The sequence below is a fragment of the Bombina bombina genome, chromosome 2, assembly GCF_027579735.1.
Source record: "Bombina bombina isolate aBomBom1 chromosome 2, aBomBom1.pri, whole genome shotgun sequence".
Taxonomy (NCBI): Eukaryota; Metazoa; Chordata; class Amphibia; order Anura; family Bombinatoridae; genus Bombina; species Bombina bombina.
Genome location: NC_069500.1, coordinates 651,427,404 through 651,449,381, shown reverse-complemented (window position 1 = coordinate 651,449,381; position 21,978 = coordinate 651,427,404). Strand labels below are relative to the sequence as shown.

Genomic DNA, 21,978 nt, shown 5'->3' with positions numbered 1-21,978 from the left:
GGAAAGTTGAACATTCTGAGTCAAGGCAAATAAATGTTTGAATACATATATTTAGAACTTTATAAATAAAGTGCCCAACCATAGCTTAGAGTGTCACAGAAAATAAGACTTACTTACCCCAGGACACTCATCTACATGTTTGTAGAAAGCCAAACCAGTACTGAAACGAGAATCAGTAGAGGTAATGGTAAATATAAGAGTATATCGTCGATCTGAAAAGGGAGGTAAGAGATGAATCTCTACGACCGATAACAGAGAACCTTATGAAATAGACCCCGTAGAAGGAGATCACTGCATTCAATAGGCAATACTCTCTTCACATCCCTCTGACATTCACTGCACGCTGAGAGGAAAACCGGGCTCCAACTTGCTGCGGAGCGCATATCAACGTAGAATCTAGCACAAACTTACTTCACCACCTCCCTTGGAGGCAAAGTTTGTAAAAACTGATTTGTGGGTGTGGTGAGGGGTGTATTTATAGGCATTTTAAGGTTTGGGAAACTTTGCCCCTCCTGGTAGGAATGTATATCCCATACGTCACTAGCTCATGGACTCTTGTTAATTACATGAAAGAAATTATGATCTGTTACTTGTTGCGCTAAAGCTTCTAACCAAAAAGTTGAAGCTGCAGCAACTTTCGCTAAAAATATAGCAGGAGTAGAGATAGCCCCATCAACCTTAGGGATTTTGTCCCAAAACTCTAATCTGTCAGATGGCACAGGATATAATTGCTTAAAACATTTAGAAGGAGTAAATGAATTACCCAAATTATTCCATTCCCTGGAAATTACTTCAGAAATAGCATCAGGGACAGGAAAAACTTCTGGAATAACTACAGGAGATTTAAAAACCTTATTTAAACGTTTAGATTTAGTATCAAGGGGCCAGATTCCTCTATTTCTAATGCAATTAAGACTTCTTTAAGTAAAGAACGAATAAATTCCATTTTGAATAAATATGAAGATTTATCAGCATCAACCTCTGAAACAGAATCCTCTGAACCAGAGGAATCATTATCAGAATGATGATGTTCATTTAAAAATTCATCTGAAAAATGAGAAGTTTTAAAAGACCTTACTAGAAGGAGGAATAACAGACATAGCCTTCTTAATGGATTTTATGTTAACAGGAACACTCTGAGTATTAGATGTTGATGGAACAGCAACAGGTAATGGAACATTACTAAAGGAAATATTATCTGCATTAACAAGTTTGTCATGACATTCATTACAAACAACAGCCGGAACAGCAGATATCACAAGTTTACAGCAAATATACTTAACTTTGGTAGATCCAGCATCAGGCAGCGATTTTCCAGAAGTATCTTCTGATTCAGGGTCAATCTGAGACATCTTGCAATATGTAATAGAAAAAACAACATATAAAGCAAAATTGATCAAATTCCTTAACCCCTTAATGACCACAGCACTTTTCCATTTTCTGTCCGTTTGGGACCAAGGCTATTTTTACATTTCTGCGGTGTTTGTGTTTAGCTGCAATTTTCCTCATATCTTATAATTTACTATAAAAATTTTTTATAAAATATGAGGAAAAAACGGAAAAAAACACAGTTTTTCGAAATTTGACCCCCAAAATCTGTTACACATCTACAACCACTAAAAAACACCCATGCTAAATAGTTTCTATATTTTGTCCTGAGTTTAGAAATACCCAATGTTTACATGTTCTTTGCTTTTTTTGCAAGTTATAGGGCAATAAATACAAGTAGCACTTTGCTATTTCCAAACCACTTTTTTTCAAAATTAGCGCTAGTTACATTGGGACACTGATATCTGTCTGGAATCCCTGAATATCCCTTGACATGTATATATATATTTTTAGAAGACATCCCAAAGTATTGATCTAGGCCCATTTTGGTATATTTCATGCCACCATTTCACTACAAAATGCGATCAAATAAAAAAAAATGTTCACTTTTTCACAAATGTTTTCACAAACTTTAGGTTTCTCATTGAAATTATTTACAAACAACTTGTGCAATTATGGCATACATGGTTGTAAATGTTTCTCTGGGATCCCCTTTGTTCAAAAATAGCAGACATATATGGCTTTGGCATCGCTTTTTGGTATTTAGAAGGCCGCTAAATGCCGCTGAGCACCACACGTGTATTATGCCCAGCAGTGAAGGGGTTAATTAGGGAGCATGTAGGGAGCTTGTAGTTTTAATTTTAGCTTTAGTGTAGTGTAGTAGACAACCCAAAGTATTGATCTAGGCCCATTTTGGTATATTTCATGCTACCATTTCACCGCCAAATGCGAACAAATAAAAATAAAACGTAAAATTTTCCCAATTTTAGGTTTTTCACTAAAATTATTTACAAACAGCTTGTGCAATTATGGCATAAATGGTTGTAAAAGCTTCTCTGGGATCCCCTTTGTTCAGAAATAGCAGACATATGGATTTGGCTTTGCTTTTTGGTAATTAGAAGGCAGCTAAATGCCGCTGCGCACCATACGTGTATAATGCCCAGCAGTGAAGGGGTTAATTAGGGAGCTTTTAGGGAGCTTGCAGGGTTAATTTTAGCTTTAGTGTAGGTATCAACCTCCCACATGACACATCACACCCCCAGATCCCTCCCAAACAGCTCTCTTCCCTCCCCCACCCCACAATTGTCCCCCGCCATCTTAAGTACTGGCAGTAAGTCTGCCAGTACTAAAATAAGAGTTTTTTGGGTTTTTTTTAAAAAAAAATAATTATGTTCTGTAGTATCCTCCCTTAGCCCCAAACCTCCATGATCCCCCCCCAAAAAGCTCTCTAACCCCCCTCTCTCTGCCTTATTGCGCCATATTGGGTACTGGCAGCTGTCTGCCAGTGCCCAGTTTGAAATCAAATATGTTTTTTTTTAGTTTTTTTTAAAAAAATACTATTTTCTGTAGTGTAGCTGCCCTCCCTCAACCCCCAACCCCCCAACCCCTGCCAGATCGCTAAACAGTTTTGAGATGCCCACCCTCACTCCCACCGAGTACCATCATTGTTCCATAGTGTAGGGCTCCCACCCGCCCACGCGCGCGCACCCGCTCCAGTTCACGCGCGCGCGCGCACGCCCGCCCGCACTCGATCCCGCCCCCCTTCCCACCGATGGCCGCCCACCCGCCTCCCTTGGTAAGCTCCCACCAACGAACATGGCCATCAATGGCCGATGCAGAGAGGGCCACAGGGTGGCTCTCTCTGCATCGGACGGCTAAAAAATGTTATAGCAGGATGCCTCAATATCGAGGCATCACTGCTATAACATGAAAGCAGTTGGAAGTGATCAGGATCGCTTCCACTGCTTTCAAAGACCAACGACGTACGGGGTACGTCCTTGGTCATTAACTGCATTTTTTTGCAGGACGTACCCCATACGTCGTTGGTCGTTAAGGGGTTAAATGACAGTTTCAGGAATGGGAAAAAAATGTCAGTGAACAAGCTTCTAGCAACCAGAAGCAAATAAACAATGAGACTTAAATAATGTGGAGACAATAATGACGCCCATATTTTTTAGCGCCAAAAAAGACGCCCACATTATTTGGCGCCTAAATGCTTTTAGCGGCAAAAATGACGCCACATCCGGTAACGCCGACACTTTCGGCGCAAAAACGTCAAAAATGACGCAACTTCCGGTGACAAGTATGACGCCGGAAATAACAAAAAAATAAATAATTTTTTGCGCCAAAAAAGTCTGCGCCAAGAATGACGCAATAAAATGAAGCATTTTCAGCCCCCGCGAGCCTAACAGCCCACAGGGAAAAAAGTCAAATTTTAAGTTAAGAAAAATTGATTATTCAAATGCATTATCCCAAATAATGAAACTGACTGTCTGAAATAAGGAATATTGAACATCCTGAATCAAGGCAAATAAATGTTTAAAACACAAATATTTAGAACTTTATATTAAAGCGCCCAACCATAGCTTAGAGTGTCACAAAAATAAGACTTACTTACCCCAGGACACTCATCTACATGTAGTAGAAAGCCAAACCAGTACTGAAACGAGAATCAGTAGAGGTAATGGTATATATAAGAGTATATCATCGATCTGAACAGGGAGGTAAGAGATGAATCTCTACGACCGATAACAGAGAACCTATGAAATAGACCCCGTAGAAGGAGATCATTGAATTCAAATAGGCAATACTCTCTTCACATCTCTCTGACATTCACTGCACGCTGAGAGGAAAACCGGGCTCCAGCCTGCTGCGGAGCGCATATCAACGTAGAATCTAGCACAAACTTACTTCACCACCTCCACGGGAGGCAAAGTTTGTAAAACTGATTTGTGGGTGTGGTGAGGGGTGTATTTATAGGCATTTTGAGGTTTGGGAAACTTTGCCCCTCCTGGTAGGAATGTATATACCATACGTCACTAGCTCATAGACTCTTGCTAATTACATGAAAGAAATAGCTCTGAGTACTAAAATATTGATTGGTAAACATTGCCTCGAGGTTTCCAAACCCCTTGTGCTGTCAGAGATCCCCAGACAGCTCCCCAACCTAAAAGACTTGCATCTGTTGTGATTACAGTCCAGGTTGGACGAACAAAAATGGCCCCTTGTACTATACGATGGTGATCTAACCACCAAGTCAGAGCGAGTCGAACATTGGGATTTAAGGATATTAATTGTGATATTCTTGTATAATCCCTGCACCATTGATTCAGCATACAAAGCTGGAGAAGTCTCATATGAAAATGGGCAAAGGGGGTTGCGTCCGATGCTGCAGTCATGAGACCTAGAACGTCCATGCACATAGCCACTGAAGGGAATGATTAAGACTGAAGGTTTCGACAAGCTGAAACCAATTTTAATCGTCTCTTGTCTGTTGGAGACAAAGTCATGGACACTGAATCTGGAAACCTAAAAATGTAAATTGATCCTCCAACCATGTCTTTGAAGAAACACCACAAGTTGATTTGTGTGAGATTCAGCAGAATGTTAAGACTGAGCTAGTACCAAGATATTGTCCAAATAAGGAAACGCCGCAATACCCTGTTCTCTGATTACAGAGAGTAGGGCACAGAGAACCTTTGAATAAATTCTTGGAGCTGTCGCTAGGCCAAATGGAAGAGCGACAAATTGCTAATGCTTTTCTAGAAAAGAGAATCTCAGAAACCGATAGTGGTCTGGATGAATCGGAATATGAAGATATGCATCCTGTAAGTCTATCGTGGACACATGACGACCTTTCTGAACAAAAGGCAGAATAGTCCTTATAGTCACCATTTTGAGAGTTTGCCCTCTTACAAAACTATTCAAAATTTGCAGATCCAGAACTGGCCTGAATGAATTTTCTTTCTTTTGGACCATTAATAGATTTGAATAAAACCCCAGACCCTGTTCCTAAAACGGAACTGGTAAGATTAACCCTGAAAGCTCTAGATCTGAAACACACTTCAGAAAAGCCTGAGCCTTCACTGGATTTGCTGGAACGTGTCAGAGAAAAAATCTTCTCACAGGAGGTCTTACTCTGAATCATATTCGATACCCTTGAGAGACAATACTCTGAATCCATTAATTTTTAACAGAATCTGCCCAAATGTCTTGGAAGAATCTTAATCTGCCCCCCACCAGCTGAGCTGGAATGAGGGCTGCACCTTCATGCAGACTTGGGGGCTGGCTTTGGTTTCTTAAAATGCTTAGATTTATTCCAACTTGAAGGTTTCCAATTGGAACCAGATTCTTTGGGGGAAGGATTGGCTTTCTGTTCCTCATTCTGTCGAAAAGAACGAAATCGATTAGAAGCTTTAGATTTACCCTTAGATCTTTTATCCCGAGGTAAAAAACTCCCCTTCCCTCCAGTGACAGTTGAAATAATTGAATCCAACTGAGAACCAAATAAATTGTTACCTTGGAAAGAAACAGATAGTAATCTAGACTTAGATACCATGTCAGCATTCCAATATTTGAGCCGCAAAGCTCTTCTAGCTAAAATAGCTAAAAGACAGATTTAACATCAATTTTGATGATATCAAAAATAGCATTATAGTTAAAATGATTAGCATGTTGAAGCAAGTGAACAATGCTAGACAAATCAGAATCTGTTTCCTGTTGTGCTAAGCTTTCCAACCAAAAAGTTGATGCAGCTGCAACATCAGCCATGGATATAGCAGGTCTAAGAATGTAGCCAGAAAATAAATAAGCTTTCCTTAGATAAGATTCAAGTTTCCTACCTAAAGGGTCCTCAAAAGTAGTACTATCTTCCATAGGAATAGTAGTACGTTTGGCAAGAATAGAAATAGCCCCATCAACTTTGGGGATTTTTTTTCCCAAAACTCCAATATAGCTGCTGGCAAAGGATACAACTTTTTAAACCTAGAAGAAGGAATAAAAGAAGTACCAGGCATATTCCATTCCTTTGAAATTATATCAGAAATAGCATCAGGAACTGGAAAAATGTCTGGAGTAACAACAGGAGGTTTATAAACAGAATTTATACGTTTACTAGTTTTAGTAACTAGAGGACTAGTTTCCTCAATATCCAAAGTAATCAAGACCTCTTAACAAGGAACAAATATACTCCATCTTAAAGAGATAAGTAGATTTGTCAGTGTCAGATAGATCCTCATCAGGGGAGGATAATTCAGTATGTCATTGGTCATTTGAAATTGACAAATCCTTCTGAATCGCGTCAGCAATAAAATCTTTTATATTTTACAGGGATATCATGTACATTAGATGTTGAAGGAACAACAGGCATTGTACTAGTAATGATGAATACATTCTATGCATGTAAAAGCTCATCATGACAACTGTTACATACTACAGCTGGAGATATAATCTCCGCTAACTTACAACAGATACACTTAGCTTTGGTAGAACTGTTATCAGGCAGCAGGGTTCCAACAGTGGTTTCTGAGACAGGATCAGATTGAGACATCTTGCAAATGTAAGAGAAAAAAAAACAAATAAAAAATGATCAATTTCCTTATATGGCAGTTTCAGGAATGGGAAAAAAAACATAATTTATGTAAGAACTTACCTGATAAATTCATTTCTTTCATATTAACAAGAGTCCATGAGCTAGTGACGTATGGGATATACATTCCTACCAGGAGGGGCAAAGTTTCCCAAACCTTAAAATGCCTATAAATACACCCCTCACCACACCCACAAATCAGTTTAACGAATAGCCAAGAAGTGGGGTGATAAGAAAAAGTGCGAAGCATATAAAATAAGGAATTGGAATAATTGTGCTTTATACAAAAAAATCATAACCACCACAAAAAAGGGTGGGCCTCATGGACTCTTGTTAATATGAAAGAAATGAATTTATCAGGTAAGTTCTTACATAAATTATGTTTTCTTTCATGTAATTAACAAGAGTCCATGAGCTAGTGACGTATGGGATAATGACTACCCAAGATGTGGATCTTTCCACACAAGAGTCACTAGAGAGGGAGGGATAAAATAAAGACAGCCAATTCCTGCTGAAAATAATCCACACCCAAAATAAAGTTTAACAAAAAACATAAGCAGAAGATTCAAACTGAAACCGCTGCCTGAAGAACTTTTCTACCAAAAACTGCTTCAGAAGAAGAAAATACATCAAAATGGTAGAATTTAGTAAAAGTATGCAAAGAAGACCAAGTTGCTGCTTTGCAGATCTGGTCAACCGAAGCTTCATTCCTAAACGCCCAGGAAGTAGATACTGACCTAGTAGAATGAGCTGTAATTCTTTGAGGCGGAGATTTACCCGACTCAACATAGGCAAGATGAATTAAAGATTTCAACCAAGATGCCAAAGAAATGGCAGAAGCTTTCTGGCCTTTCCTAGAACCGGAAAAGATAACAAATAGACTAGAAGTCTTACGGAAAGATTTCGTAGCTTCAACATAATATTTCAAAGCTCTAACAACATCCAAAGAATGCAATGATTTCTCCTTAGAATTCTTAGGATTAGGACATAATGAAGGAACCACAATTTCTCTACTAATGTTGTTGGAATTCACAACTTTAGGTAAAAATTCAAAAGAAGTTCGCAACACCGCCTTATCCTGATGAAAAATCAGAAAAGGAGACTCACACGAAAGAGCAGATAATTCAGAAACTCTTCTAGCAGAAGAGATGGCCAAAAGGAACAAAACTTTCCAAGAAAGTAATTTAATGTCCAATGAATGCATAGGTTCAAACGGAGGAGCTTGAAGAGCTCCCAGAACCAAATTCAAACTCCAAGGAGGAGAAATTGACTTAATGACAGGTTTTATACGAACCAAAGCTTGTACAAAACAATGAATATCAGGAAGAATAGCAATCTTTCTGTGAAAAAGAACAGAAAGAGCAGAGATTTGTCCTTTCAAAGAACTTGCGGACAAACCCTTATCCAAACCATCCTGAAGAAATTGTAAAATTCTCGGTATTCTAAAAGAATGCCAAGAAAAATGATGAGAAAGACACCATGAAATATAAGTCTTCCAGACTCTATAATATATCTCTCGAGATACAGATTTACGAGCCTGTAACATAGTATTAATCACGGAGTCAGAGAAACCTCTATGACCAAGAATCAAGCGTTCAATCTCCATACCTTTAAATTTAAGGATTTCAGATCCGGATGGAAAAAAGGACCTTGTGACAGAAGGTCTGGTCTTAACGGAAGAGTCCATGGCTGGCAAGATGCCATCCGGACAAGATCCGCATACCAAAACCTGTGAGGCCATGCCGGAGCTATTAGCAGAACAAACGAGCATTCCCTCAGAATCTTGGAGATTACTCTTGGAAGAAGAACTAGAGGCGGAAAGATATAGGCAGGATGATACTTCCAAGGAAGTGATAATGCATCCACTGCCTCCGCCTGAGGATCCCGGGATCTGGACAGATACCTGGAAAGTTTCTTGTTTAGATGAGAGGCCATCAGATCTATCTCTGGGAGCCCCCACAATTGAACAATCTGAAGAAATACCTCTGGGTGAAGAGACCATTCGCCCGGATGCAACGTTTGGCGACTGAGATAATCCGCTTCCCAATTGTCTACACCTGGGATATGAACCGCAGAGATTAGACAGGAGCTGGATTCCGCCCAAACCAAAATTCGAGATACTTCTTTCATAGCCAGAGGACTGTGAGTCCCTCCTTGATGATTGATGTATGCCACAGTTGTGACATTGTCTGTCTGAAAACAAATGAACGATTCTCTCTTCAGAAGAGGCCAAAACTGAAGAGCTCTGAAAATTGCACGGAGTTCCAAAATATTGATCGGTAATCTCACCTCCTGAGATTCCCAAACTCCTTGTGCCGTCAGAGATCCCCACACAGCTCCTCAACCTGTGAGACTTGCATCTGTTGAAATTACAGTCCAGGTCGGAAGAACAAAAGAAGCCCCCTGAATTAAACGATGGTGATTTGTCCACCACGTTAGAGAGTGTCGAACAATCGGTTTTAAAGATATTAATTGAGATATCTTCGTGTAATCCCTGCACCATTGGTTCAGCATACAGAGCTGAAGAGGTCGCATGTGAAAACGAGCAAAGGGGATCGCGTCCGATGCAGCAGTCATAAGACCTAGAATTTCCATGCATAAGGCTACCGAAGGGAATGATTGTGACTGAAGGTTTCGACAAGCTGTAATCAATTTTAGACGTCTCTTGTCTGTTAAAGACAGAGTCATGGACACTGAATCTATCTGGAAACCCAGAAAGGTTACCCTTGTTTGAGGAATCAAAGAACTTTTTGGTAAATTGATCCTCCAACCATGATCTTGAAGAAACAACACAAGTCGATTCGTATGAGACTCTGCTAAATGTAAAGACGGAGCAAGTACCAAGATATCGTCCAAATAAGGAAATACCACAATACCCTGTTCTCTGATTACAGACAGAAGGGCACCGAGAATCTTTGTGAAAATTCTTGGAGCTGTAGCAAGGCCAAACGGTAGAGCCACAAATTGGTAATGCTTGTCTAGAAAAGAGAATCTCAGGAACTGATAATGATCTGGATGAATCGGAATATGCAGATATGCATCCTGTAAATCTATTGTGGACATATAATTCCCTTGCTGAACAAAAAGCAATATAGTCCTTACAGTTACCATCTTGAACGTTGGTATCCTTACATAACGATTCAATAATTTTAGATCCAGAACTGGTCTGAAGGAATTCTCCTTCTTTGGTACAATGAAGAGATTTGAATAAAACCCCATCCCCTGTTCCGGAACTGGAACTGGCATAATTACTCCAGCCAACTCTAGATCTGAAACACAATTCAGAAATGCTTGAGCTTTCACTGGATTTACTGGGACATGGGAAAGAAAAAATCTCTTTGCAGGAGGTCTCATCTTGAAACCAATTCTGTACCCTTCTGAAACAATGTTCTGAATCCAAAGATTGTGAACAGATTTGATCCAAATTTCTTTGAAAAAACGTAACCTGCCCCCTACCAGCTGAACTGGAATGAGGGCCGTACCTTCATGTGAACTTAGAAGCAGGCTTTGCCTTTCTAGCAGGCTTGGATTTATTCCAGACTGGAGATGGTTTCCAAACTGAAACTGCTCCTGAGGACGAAGGATCAGGCTTTTGTTCTTTGTTGAAACGAAAGGAACGAAAACGATTGTTAGCCCTGTTTTTACCTTTAGATTTTTTATCCTGTGGTAAAAAAGTTCCTTTCCCACCAGTAACAGTTGAAATAATAGAATCCAACTGAGAACCAAATAATTTGTTTCCCTGGAAAGAAATGGAAAGTAGAGTTGATTTAGAAGCCATATCAGCATTCCAAGTCTTAAGCCATAAAGCTCTTCTGGCTAAGATAGCCAGAGACATAAATCTAACATCAACTCTAATAATATCAAAAATGGCATCACAGATGAAATTATTAGCATGCTGGAGAAGAATAATAATATCATGAGAATCACGATTTGTTACTTGTTGCGCTAGAGTTTCCAACCAAAAAGTTGAAGCTGCAGCAACATCAGCCAATGATATAGCAGGTCTAAGAAGATTACCTGAACATAGATAAGCTTTTCTTAGAAAAGATTCAATTTTTCTATCTAAAGGATCCTTAAACGAGGTACCATCTGACGTAGGAATGGTAGTACGTTTAGCAAGGGTAGAAATAGCCCCATCAACTTTAGGGATTTTGTCCCAAAATTCTAACCTGTCAGGCGGAACAGGATATAATTGCTTAAAACGTTTAGAAGGAGTAAATGAATTACCCAATTTATCCCATTCCTTAGCAATTACTGCAGAAATAGCATTAGGAACAGGAAAGACTTCTGGAATAACCGCAGGAGCTTTAAAAACCTTATCCAAACGTATAGAATTAGTATCAAGAGGACTAGAATCCTCTATTTCTAAAGCAATTAGTACTTCTTTAAGTAAAGAGCGAATAAATTCCATCTTAAATAAATATGAAGATTTATCAGCATCAATCTCTGAGACAGAATCCTCTGAACTAGAAGAGTCCAAAGAATCAGAATGATGGTGTTCATTTAAAAATTCATCTGTAGAGAGAGAAGATTTAAAAGACTTTACGTTTACTAGAAGGAGAAATAACAGACAAAGCCTTCTTTATGGATTCAGAAACAAAATCTCTTATGTTATCAGGAACATTCTGCACCTTAGATGTTGAGGGAACTGCAACAGGCAATGGTACATCACTAAAGGAAATATTATCTGCTTCAACAAGTTTGTCATGACAATTAATACAAACAACAGCTGGAGAAATAGCTACCAAAAGTTTACAGCAGATACACTTAGCTTTGGTAGATCCAGCAGGCAGTGGTTTTCCTGTAGTATCTTCTGGCTCAGATGCAACGTGAGACATCTTGCAATATGTAAGAGAAAAAACAACATATAAAGCAAAATAAATCAAATTCCTTATAAGACAGTTTCAGGAATGGGAAAAAAATGCCAAACATCAAGCTTCTAGCAACCAGAAGCAAATGAAAATGAGACTGAAATAATGTGGAGACAAAAGCGACGCCCATATTTTTTGGCGCCAAATAAGACGCCCACATTATTTGGCGCCTAAATGCTTTTGGCGCCAAAAATGACGCCACATCCGGAACGCCGACATTTTTGGCGCAAAATAACGTCAAAAAATGACGCAACTTCCGGCGACACGTATGACGCCGGAAACGGAAATGAATTTTTGCGCCAAAAAAATCCGCGCCAAAAATGACGCAATAAAATGAAGCATTTTCAGCCCCCGCGAGCCTAACAGCCCACAGGGAAAAAGTCAAATTTTTGAGGTAAGACAAAATATGATAATTTAAAGCATAATCCCAAATATGAAACTGACTGTCTGGAAATAAGGAAAGTTGAACATTCTGAGTCAAGGCAAATAAATGTTTGAATACATATATTTAGAACTTTATAAATAAAGTGCCCAACCATAGCTTAGAGTGTCACAGAAAATAAGACTTACTTACCCCAGGACACTCATCTACATGTTTGTAGAAAGCCAAACCAGTACTGAAACGAGAATCAGTAGAGGAAATGGTAAATATAAGAGTATATCGTCGATCTGAAAAGGGAGGTAAGAGATGAATCTCTACGACCGATAACAGAGAACCTTATGAAATAGACCCCGTAGAAGGAGATCACTGCATTCAATAGGCAATACTCTCCTCACATCCCTCTGACATTCACTGCACGCTGAGAGGAAAACCGGGCTCCAACTTGCTGCGGAGCGCATATCAACGTAGAATCTAGCACAAACTTACTTCACCACCTCCCTTGGAGGCAAAGTTTGTAAAACTGATTTGTGGGTGTGGTGAGGGGTGTATTTATAGGCATTTTAAGGTTTGGGAAACTTTGCCCCTCCTGGTAGGAATGTATATCCCATACGTCACTAGCTCATGGACTCTTGTTAATTACATGAAAGAAATGCAAACAGCACAGCCCTCTGAGCATAAAAAAAGGCAAGAGGCATATAGGAAGTGGGGTTTAAATAATTAAATTATTTGGCGCTAAGTAGGACGCACAACAAATTTTTTTGGCACTAACATCCGGAAATGACAACTCGCATCATGGCAGATGCAACCTTGTGCAAGGAAACCAGGCGTTAACTAAGACGCTGGAAATGACGAATTTGCGTCACCAAATGTACCTTCGCTCCAAAAAATTATTGCGCCAAGAATAACGCAATAAATATCAGCATTTTGTGACCTCACAAGCCTAATTTTGCCCGTGAAAATTTATGAAAAAGCAGTAAAGTTTGAAGAAAGGACTATACCCCAGGTAAGAAAAAATAACTTCCTAAAAATGTTTCCAATTTTGAAACTGATAGTCTGCAAAAGGAAATATACATAAACCTGACTAATGGCAAATATAAGTACAATACATATATTTAAAACTTTATATTAATACATAAAGTGCCAAACCATAGCTGAGAGTGTCTTAAGTAATGAAAACATACTTACCGAAAGACACCCATCCACATATAGCAGAAAGTCAAACCAGTGATGAAACAGTATCAGTAGAGGTAATCGAATATGAGAGTATATTGTCGATCTGAAAAGGGAGGTAGGAGATAAATCTCTACGACCGATAACAGAGAACCTTTGAAAAGATTTCCCGTGAGAAAAACCATTGAATCAATAGGTGATACTCCCTTCACATCCCTCTGACAAACACTGTACTCAGAGGAATCGGGCTTCAAAATGCTGAGACGCGCATATCACAGAAGAAAATCAAGCACAAACTTACTTTACCACCTCCATAGGAGGCAAATTTGTAAAACTGAATTGTGGGTGTGGTGAGGGGTGTTTTATAGGCATTTTGAGGTTTGGGAAACTTTGCCCCTCCTGGTAGGATTGTATATCCCATACGTCACTAGCTCATGGACATTAACTAAAAAAAAAAAAAAAAAAATGTCACAGTGCTAGATTAATGACAGACTTCTGCTACTACTTTATTGTCCAACATTTAACTGCAATTAAATTATGGTAGAAGGCCTCCAGGAACACAAACATTAGATTAACAATGAGTACAAGAAAAATCATTCAATAAGAAAGTATATTGTCTGTTAATCAAAATAGTGGGAAGTGAAGTGGAAAGTCAAAATATTGAGCCCCAATGTGGTTCCTGGGCCATAGGCTGTACAACTAAGGTCTAAGCAGTATCTACTTACCACTTTTTTCATCTTGCCTCCTTACGCCAGACATACTCTCTCTGTTGGAATGTGGTGTATCTAAATGTGCAGAAATTCAATTAATTCCCTAAAAAAATAATGTATGCATTAAGTGTAAACAGAAAAAAAAAAAAAAAAAGAAATAAAACTTTATATCTCTTGAAATCGGGGAATCTTTCCCCAAGAGACAGAAGGTGAAAAACTCTTGCAAAGAAGGTTTTTTTTTTTTTTAAATTCAAAGAGTCTAAAGGACAAGAAATAGAAGATAAAGTAGTAGGTAAAAGGTAAAAATTTTAAGTGGTAGAGGTGAATCAAGCATAAAGAAAAAAAGAGGGGTGGTCACTCGTGTTCTCCATCCACGTGAGAGAGGTACCTGGTATTGACGTCTTATCTTATGCTTAGTCTATTTAGCATCCTTTGTTTATCTTCCCAGATTATCCATTCCTCCCATATTTCTATATATTAAAGGATTACTTTCTGTTATAATTTTTAAGCTAAACAACTAACATATTAAAGTTAATAAACATTAATTAAAACCTACTGACCTATATTTTCCCCAAAACGAAGTTTGATAACGTTCTAAAAGTTATATCTTTTATTCGCCGATGATGTCACGTTATCCTGCCCACTATTTTCAGCACTGCATGTTCAAAATACTTAAACCAATAACTGTGTTTAAAGCACCATTTTGAAACCTAGGAATTGTAAACGGATTGGTACAGAGCAAAGGATACCCACGGAGTGGGTTTGGAAAACAATTAAATTTGCAGACAAGATTTCTGATATACGGTAGAGATATGTTAATGAAATGCTATTGATAAAAAGTGTATTTGGGGTAGTTAGTTAGTAACAGGCATAGAAAATATTTACTTACAGTGGCCCTTTAAGATCTTTGATCTAATATTGTTGAAGCAATAATATCCATCTGGTGGTAATATTTAATTTAGTTTATAATTATATCAAAATGTGGTACCGATGTTATCCAGAATTTTGCTATAGTTGTTTTGACTGCTGTACAATTAATCGATTTCCTGGAGAGGCCTTCTATTGGAATAGGGCTTGCTCCATACTCAAATCTATGCGATTGTCAAAGACTTCACTTAACATATTAGTTTGGGTCCACATATGAACATAAGTCCCTGTTTCTTTACAACCTCTAACACTTGTTGTGTCGTATTGTTCCATTTAAAACTGCTAGGATGTAAGTACCATCTGTACATCACTTTAAATGTAGTTTTCTTTCAGATTTGCACTAACAGTGCAGGATAATCCTTTCTTGATGTCAGCCCACACTGCCAAATATTTTGAGAATTGCTCCTGTTCATCCCATTTCTGAACAAAATGATTTTTTTTGGGTGGATGTGTCGAGCATAAGATATTGTACAGATTTGAGATCACCCCCTTGGTTGTGTGTTTGTGTGTGTGTGTGGGGGGGCAATGCACAATCTCTCAAATACTATGTAAGCTCAGTTTGTGTTTTTACTATGTAAGCTCAGTTTGTGTTTTTATTATTTTAAATTCATTCTTGATATTAATTGTAGGTAATGGTACCAAGTTTGGAAGGCTAGGTATCGCTACTGTATTGCTCAAATGTTAGGATGTCAGTTCCAATGTATGCACATCCACAATCCGATAGAAGCCCTTATTCGCCCAAATATTTTTAGTAGCAGTCTCGATCCTAGTTATTGGTGTAACCAATGGTGTAATCAGTGTATTACTATTAATTAAGTTGAATTTTGGTTGAAGTGTATCCCAACTTTTTATAGTGTGCGCTATTACAAAATATTTGAACCAATCTGATGTCCTAACATATTTGTGGTCTAGAGCAGTGTTTTTCAACCAGTGTGCCGTGGCACACTAGTGTGCCGTGAGAGATCCTCAGGTGTGCCGCGGCAGACTGACAACAGTGTGACATATTTTTTAAACTTTGCTTGTTTTTTACTCCCAGTGCAGGGGTAGTTTGTAGGAGGCATGGCATAACAGCACAATACATACAGTATGTGTGTGTGTGTGTGTGTTTGTATGTGTATATATATGCTGTATTAGGCTACAATGTGTGATTTTTTTAAAATTTTGGGATGGTGGTGTGCCACAGGATTTTTTAATGTAAAAAAGTGTGCCACGGCAAAAAAAAGGTTAAAAATCACTGGTCTAGAGAATCTGGTTTATGGGGGCCAGATTAATCATCTCGCTCTTATATAGGACCAAATAAAGTCTAAGTTTCTATTGCATACCTTGAATATATTTTAGTTAAATGCTAATTGGTAGTGATCTAAATAGATATAACAACTTAGAAAGTATCATTTTGCTAACCACTATTTTCCTGTAAAACGAGACTTTGTAAGAGGCCTATTTTTTCATTTCTTTTTTCAGATGTGTATATAGGGGGGAGTAATTAAGTTTATATAATTTTTATAATTCATTTGGAATTAAGATTCCTAAGTATTTGATCGCATAGCTTGCCCAGTTAAAATCGAAATTGACTTCCAGGAGCTTTTTTTATGCTCAGGTAGATTTACCTCTATCGCATCACACTTATTATTAACCTTGTAGCCTGATAACTTACAAAATTTTGAAAACAGATCATATAAATGTGGTAAAGATAGCAACTGTTTGGAGATAGTTAAGTTAACATCAGCAAATAATGAAAGCTTGTGTGTAGTTTTACTGATTTGTATCCCAGATATGTCAACCTGGTTCCTAATGCTAGCTGCTAAAGGCTCTATACAAATTGCAAAAAGTAAAGGGGAAAAGCGGCACCCCTGTCTGGTTTTATTATGGTCCTATTATGGATATTTATTGTTTTAGATTGGTATCCTGTAACTTTAAGGAATGCAGATGGAGTAGTATATATTGTCTGTATAGCTTTTAAGTAATTACCTCTTATACCAAAGTGGTTCAAATTTCAAAACATAGTCACACAATACTCTGTCAAATGCCTTCTCTGCATCCAGAGATAGGAACAGAAAAGGCACTTCTTCTCTGATGACAGTCTATTAGGTTTATTACTCTTCTAACATTATCCGGGGCTTCCCTACCTTGAATGAATCCTACTTGATCATTTGATATTTTAGACATAAATGGTTTTAGTCTAGTTGCTAATATTTTTGTGAAGACCTTGAGATCTTGATTGATCAAAGTAGATAGGTCTAAAATTTTGCAATTAAATTTGTCTTTACCTGGCTTTGGGACTACACTTATTCTGGCCGGAAGCAGATCTGGTGGAATTTTTCCCCCCTATAATACAAAGTTGAAAGATTCTACTAATTTTGGAAACTGTTCTGCAGCAATTTTTTTTGTAGAAACCACCCGAATATCCATCTGATCCTGGTGCCGTATTGCTTTTTAGTTGCTTAATAGCTATTGCTATCTCCTGTGTTGTGATAGGGGGGGCTAGACCTGATGCTGCTTCATCATCCAATTTAGGTAGCCCACATTTGTCTAGGAATGTTTCAATCTGATGAGTTTTATTTTTCTTGTGATCTTGTTTTAAGTTACATAAAGATTGATAGTCAGCAAAAGCATTAGCTATTTTTGAGGGATTATTGATAATCTCACCACTATGCGTTTGTATTTGTTCTAATTATATTTTTATTTTCCTAGTTAACGTTCTGTCTGGTTTGTTAGCGTATACAAAATATTGTGCGTCCACAATTCTGAGAGATGCCAATGCTTCTTCGTTTAACATTTTATGTAATTATTTTTTAGCTTTAAGTAAGTTAGCTATGTTGGGCGATCTAGTCGCGACATGTTGCTTATATAGTGTTTCTACTTCTAGCTTTTTTTTTTTAATTAACTAAGTTCTTTTTTTTATGGCTGCTTTCTCTTCAATCAGTATACCTCTTAGGTAGGCCTTAAATGCTCCCCATACATAAAGGGGGTTATCTGTGGAATGTTTATTAATAGTCCAGAAATCTCTAATGTGTTTTATGAGTTTTTGGCAAACTATTTCGTTTTGTAACAAGAATGGGTCTAGGGTCCAGGACCTAGTCCTGAGATGGGTCAAAAAAAACTTTCAGAGAAATTTCAACCACTGAATGATCAGACCATGTAGTTTGTGCTATTGCAGTAATTGTCAATAGTGGATTTAATATCTGGTTAACAAAAATAGTCAATCCTGGAATAAGAATTAAGTGCTGCTGAGTAATACGTAAAATCTTTGACTTTTCTATTACATATCCGCCAACGATAAGGTTATGATCTAGAATAAAATCACTCAATATGTTTTTAGCAGGGGAAATTGAAGTGAGTGATCTATCTGGTCATTAACTGTCAGGTTGAAATCTTGTGTCAATATTTTATATTTTTTCCACGAGGTTAGCAACTTGCTTAATTTAAATATAAATCTGTCTTGGTTTTCATTTGGGACGTATATATTACCTAGAACCACTGAGTTCCCTTGTGTTTTTCCTCAAATAATAAGATATCTGCTCTGAGTCCCTAATCACATCCTCTTCTTGAAAATTGAGAGCCAAATGTAATAAGATGGAAACCCCTCCCTTTTTCTTTTGGCTAAATGCATCATATTGGATTGGGAAAGCAGCATCCTAATATTTGGGAGTATGAGTAGATGTAAAGTGCGTTTCCTATAGCATGATATGAGCTTTACTAGCCTTATAGTCCGTAATAGCGTTTTTTCATTTTATGTGGGAATGTAGCCCTCTTACATTGTGATATTTTAAACAACATAAGTGTTTGTAAGTGTGTCTGTATTATGTGCATATGAAAATCAACCTTATTTGAAGAAATCCTACAGACCACCCAGCACATTGTAAAACTTTTGCAGAGCATCTTGGAGTGGAGACCACAAGCGACCAGAAGTAGAGAAAAAAGTACTAGAAATAGAAAAGATATGTTAAGATAGTAAACAATATGAAATAGGAGTATCTGCAAATAATACTCAAACATTTTATAGGTCAATAAACTGATTTCTTGGTGCAAACATAATATGTATAATAATCCATTCCTTAATCTTGCATCTGAAAACTAATCTATTTTAAACTAAGGACAAAACTTTTTCCCCAAACAAGTCAATCAATTTTTTTTTTGAACGTTATTCTTTTTTATCTCAACTAGCTTATCTAATAACTATATATGACTGTACTACTATTTGTAAATATAAATGTTTACAAGTATGTAAGGTTGCTACTAGTCTAGGAGTGAATCTTTATGACCTTATACCATTAGGGAATAGGAATATTCTATATTGTTGTGTTAATTTCCCTCAACAACCAAGGTGGGCCTCAAGTATCTTAAATTTCAGTTAGCAACCTCTATGCTGGCTCAATATATCGCATTTACTACCTTATCTGGTATAGTAGTGTTAGGATGCAATGTTCTCACTGTTCTGTATCTTATTATGCCTTCTATAATCTGGTCTGTTCTGTACTTGGACCTTGATGGTAGACAAATATGTGTAAGAGATAACCTTATTTATCATAAATAATAGCTTAAGGTGAGGGCAACAGATTTCCTTTGATTAATCTTGAGCCCTCAAAACCTATCAGTATCTATAATCTAAACTGGGTGTACAAACTTAACTCTACACAGGCTGATAATGACACTCAAATGGGACATAAAACCCAACTAAACCTATCAAAATGTAATAGGGCTTTGTGTTATCTAAGCCTTAAACTGAAATAATATTTTATATTATTCACTAACAGTAATATATTCTAGCCGGTCGAGTTTTTAACCTTTTCGGTGGTATGTAATTCAGCTAAAAAAAAAAAGATTCATAGGCTACTTCGGTGATGTGGAGCCATTTCTCGAGGCTTCTAGCGTGTGTGTAGTGATAACTTATTATCAATAGTCTAAGCTAGGTGTGTAAACTTAACTCTATACATAAGCAAATAATGCAACTATTAGTATACAAAACCAATTAAACCTAACCAGGTATAATAGAGCGTCGCTCCATCTGAGTCGCTTTCTTGAATAACTATTTATACAATATATACAAACCATTGGCAATTAAAACTAAAATTTGTAGCATTGTATCCTATTTACTAGCAGTTAAACATCTTAGCAGTTCAAGACTACTACTTTTTCTGTTGTATGAAATTCAGCCAAAAGTCACTGTTTTGGTGATGTAGTGCCATCTCATGCAGTGTCTTGCATGTTTACGTGTGTAGGATGATCCCTGGAAACCTTGTTCCCAATTCGCTGGATTTGCTTCCTTGGAGGTCGCTGTGGCATAGGTGGAGTGATGTCTTCTATTTGTAGATGGAGACATTTCAACTGTGATGAATACATCCAAGTCTGAAAGAAAAGGCCCATCTGTATTTTATCTGCTCCTTTAGCAACACATTTATGGGTTTCAGCTCTTCGCTTTTTTTAAAGTGATGGGCGATAAATCAGTGAAAAACTGAAGTCTATGTCTTTCAAATTAAAAATTGGATTACAATATCCTTAGGTGTGTTAGGATTCTGAGGTTTGTTCAGGGCTCTATGAGCTCTTTCCATCAGTAGGTATTATTCATCTGTCTGGTAGAAGGATATGTAGTATCTTAAATAGAACCTCGTTAGTTTTGTCATAAGATTCTGGCAGGTTTCTTAGACGAATATTGGATCTTCGTGATCTATTTTTCAGATCTTCAAGCTGGTTCTCTAACTGCGTTATTCGGCTTTGTTAGGTAGTTCTTCAATTATTTCATCAACTTTAACTTAAAGGTTTGTAGTTCTTTGACCAATACCAAGAATGTCATTCTTTAGTTCAAGTACCACAGATTTCATTTCCGTCTGTAAGACCTCTTTAATCTGTTGAAGAAGGGTACTGGGCACAGAAGTAAATTTGTCCTTCTATTGTAGTTTCTGACTCGTCCGGCTCTGGAGCTGTTGCCATATCTGATTGTTGTAGTTTTTTCTTTGCTTGTGTCAGAGTCCTTGACGGATTGGTTCTTGCCCTTCATTATAGATTAGCAATATATGCGTTTATGTAAGAAGGAGCTTGCCTGTATATATCTTGTTATATCAAGTCAGAACTTATCTGTGAATAAACGTAGTAATAGTGTTATGAGTGTTGAGAAAGTACAGACTTTGCAAGTGTTTACTTGATTTCTCCTGTTTGCTAATAAATTATGCTTACCTGATAATTTTCTTTTCTTCAGATGGAAAGAGTCCACAGCTGCAATCATTACTTTTTGGAATTCAGAACCTGGCCACCAGGAGGAGGCAAAGACACCCCAGCCAAAGGCTCAAATACTCCTCCCACTTCTCTCATCCCCCAGTCATTCTGCCGTGGAACAAGGAACAGTAGAAGAAACATCAGGGTGAAAAGGTGCCAGAACAAAAACTACGGCCGCCCCATAGAAAAACACGTGCGGGGAGCTGTGGGCGCTTTCCATCTGAAGAAAAGAAAACGATCAGGTAAGCATAACTTAACATAAATGGAAAGAGTCCACAGCTGCATTTATTACTTTTGGGAAAATACCCAAGCTATAGGGGACACTGAATGCAAAAAAAACGGGAGGGTACAAAACCCGTCCCATTCTGAGGGCACCAGGCCTGAAACTCCCTCAACAAACATCCTGCTTCGTCCGAAGCCAAGAGAACCCTCAAAATGAAAAAGGCCCCAAGATACTGACCCACAGAAAGTCCACAAGCCTTGCTAGAGACCGCAGAAAAGAACTCAACTGAGCCAACACGCCTCCAGGAGACACCGTCGCCCAAGGTCAGTACTCAACCACACTCCCTTTCAAGAAAAAGGGGAACGACAACCGACAAACTTCCAAAAGGGAGAGGACAGGGAGGAACAAGCAAGGAATCCCAGGAGACCCTAAACAGGGTACAATAGGGCCCAAGGCTTCCCAAAAACAAGGAAGGGCAACGCCCAGACTCCAAACTGTACAGAAACGGGGATCAGAAAAGAGAAGAAAATTAATTCTCCGAAAAACAGAGCAATCGCCCTGAAGAAAAA

At 38.0% G+C, this 21,978-nt stretch overlaps 1 protein-coding gene across 1 annotated transcript in view; it reads right to left on the bottom strand.

Annotated features, from left to right (window-relative positions):
- The window catches only part of LOC128647210 (RNA exonuclease 1 homolog), a 681,669-nt gene that overhangs the window by 352,142 nt on the left and 307,549 nt on the right, over positions 1–21,978 (bottom strand). The window contains exon 13 of the mRNA XM_053699994.1: positions 14,068–14,101. Coding sequence (XP_053555969.1) covers positions 14,068–14,101 — 34 coding nt within the window. The remainder of the gene's footprint in view (positions 1–14,067; positions 14,102–21,978) is intronic.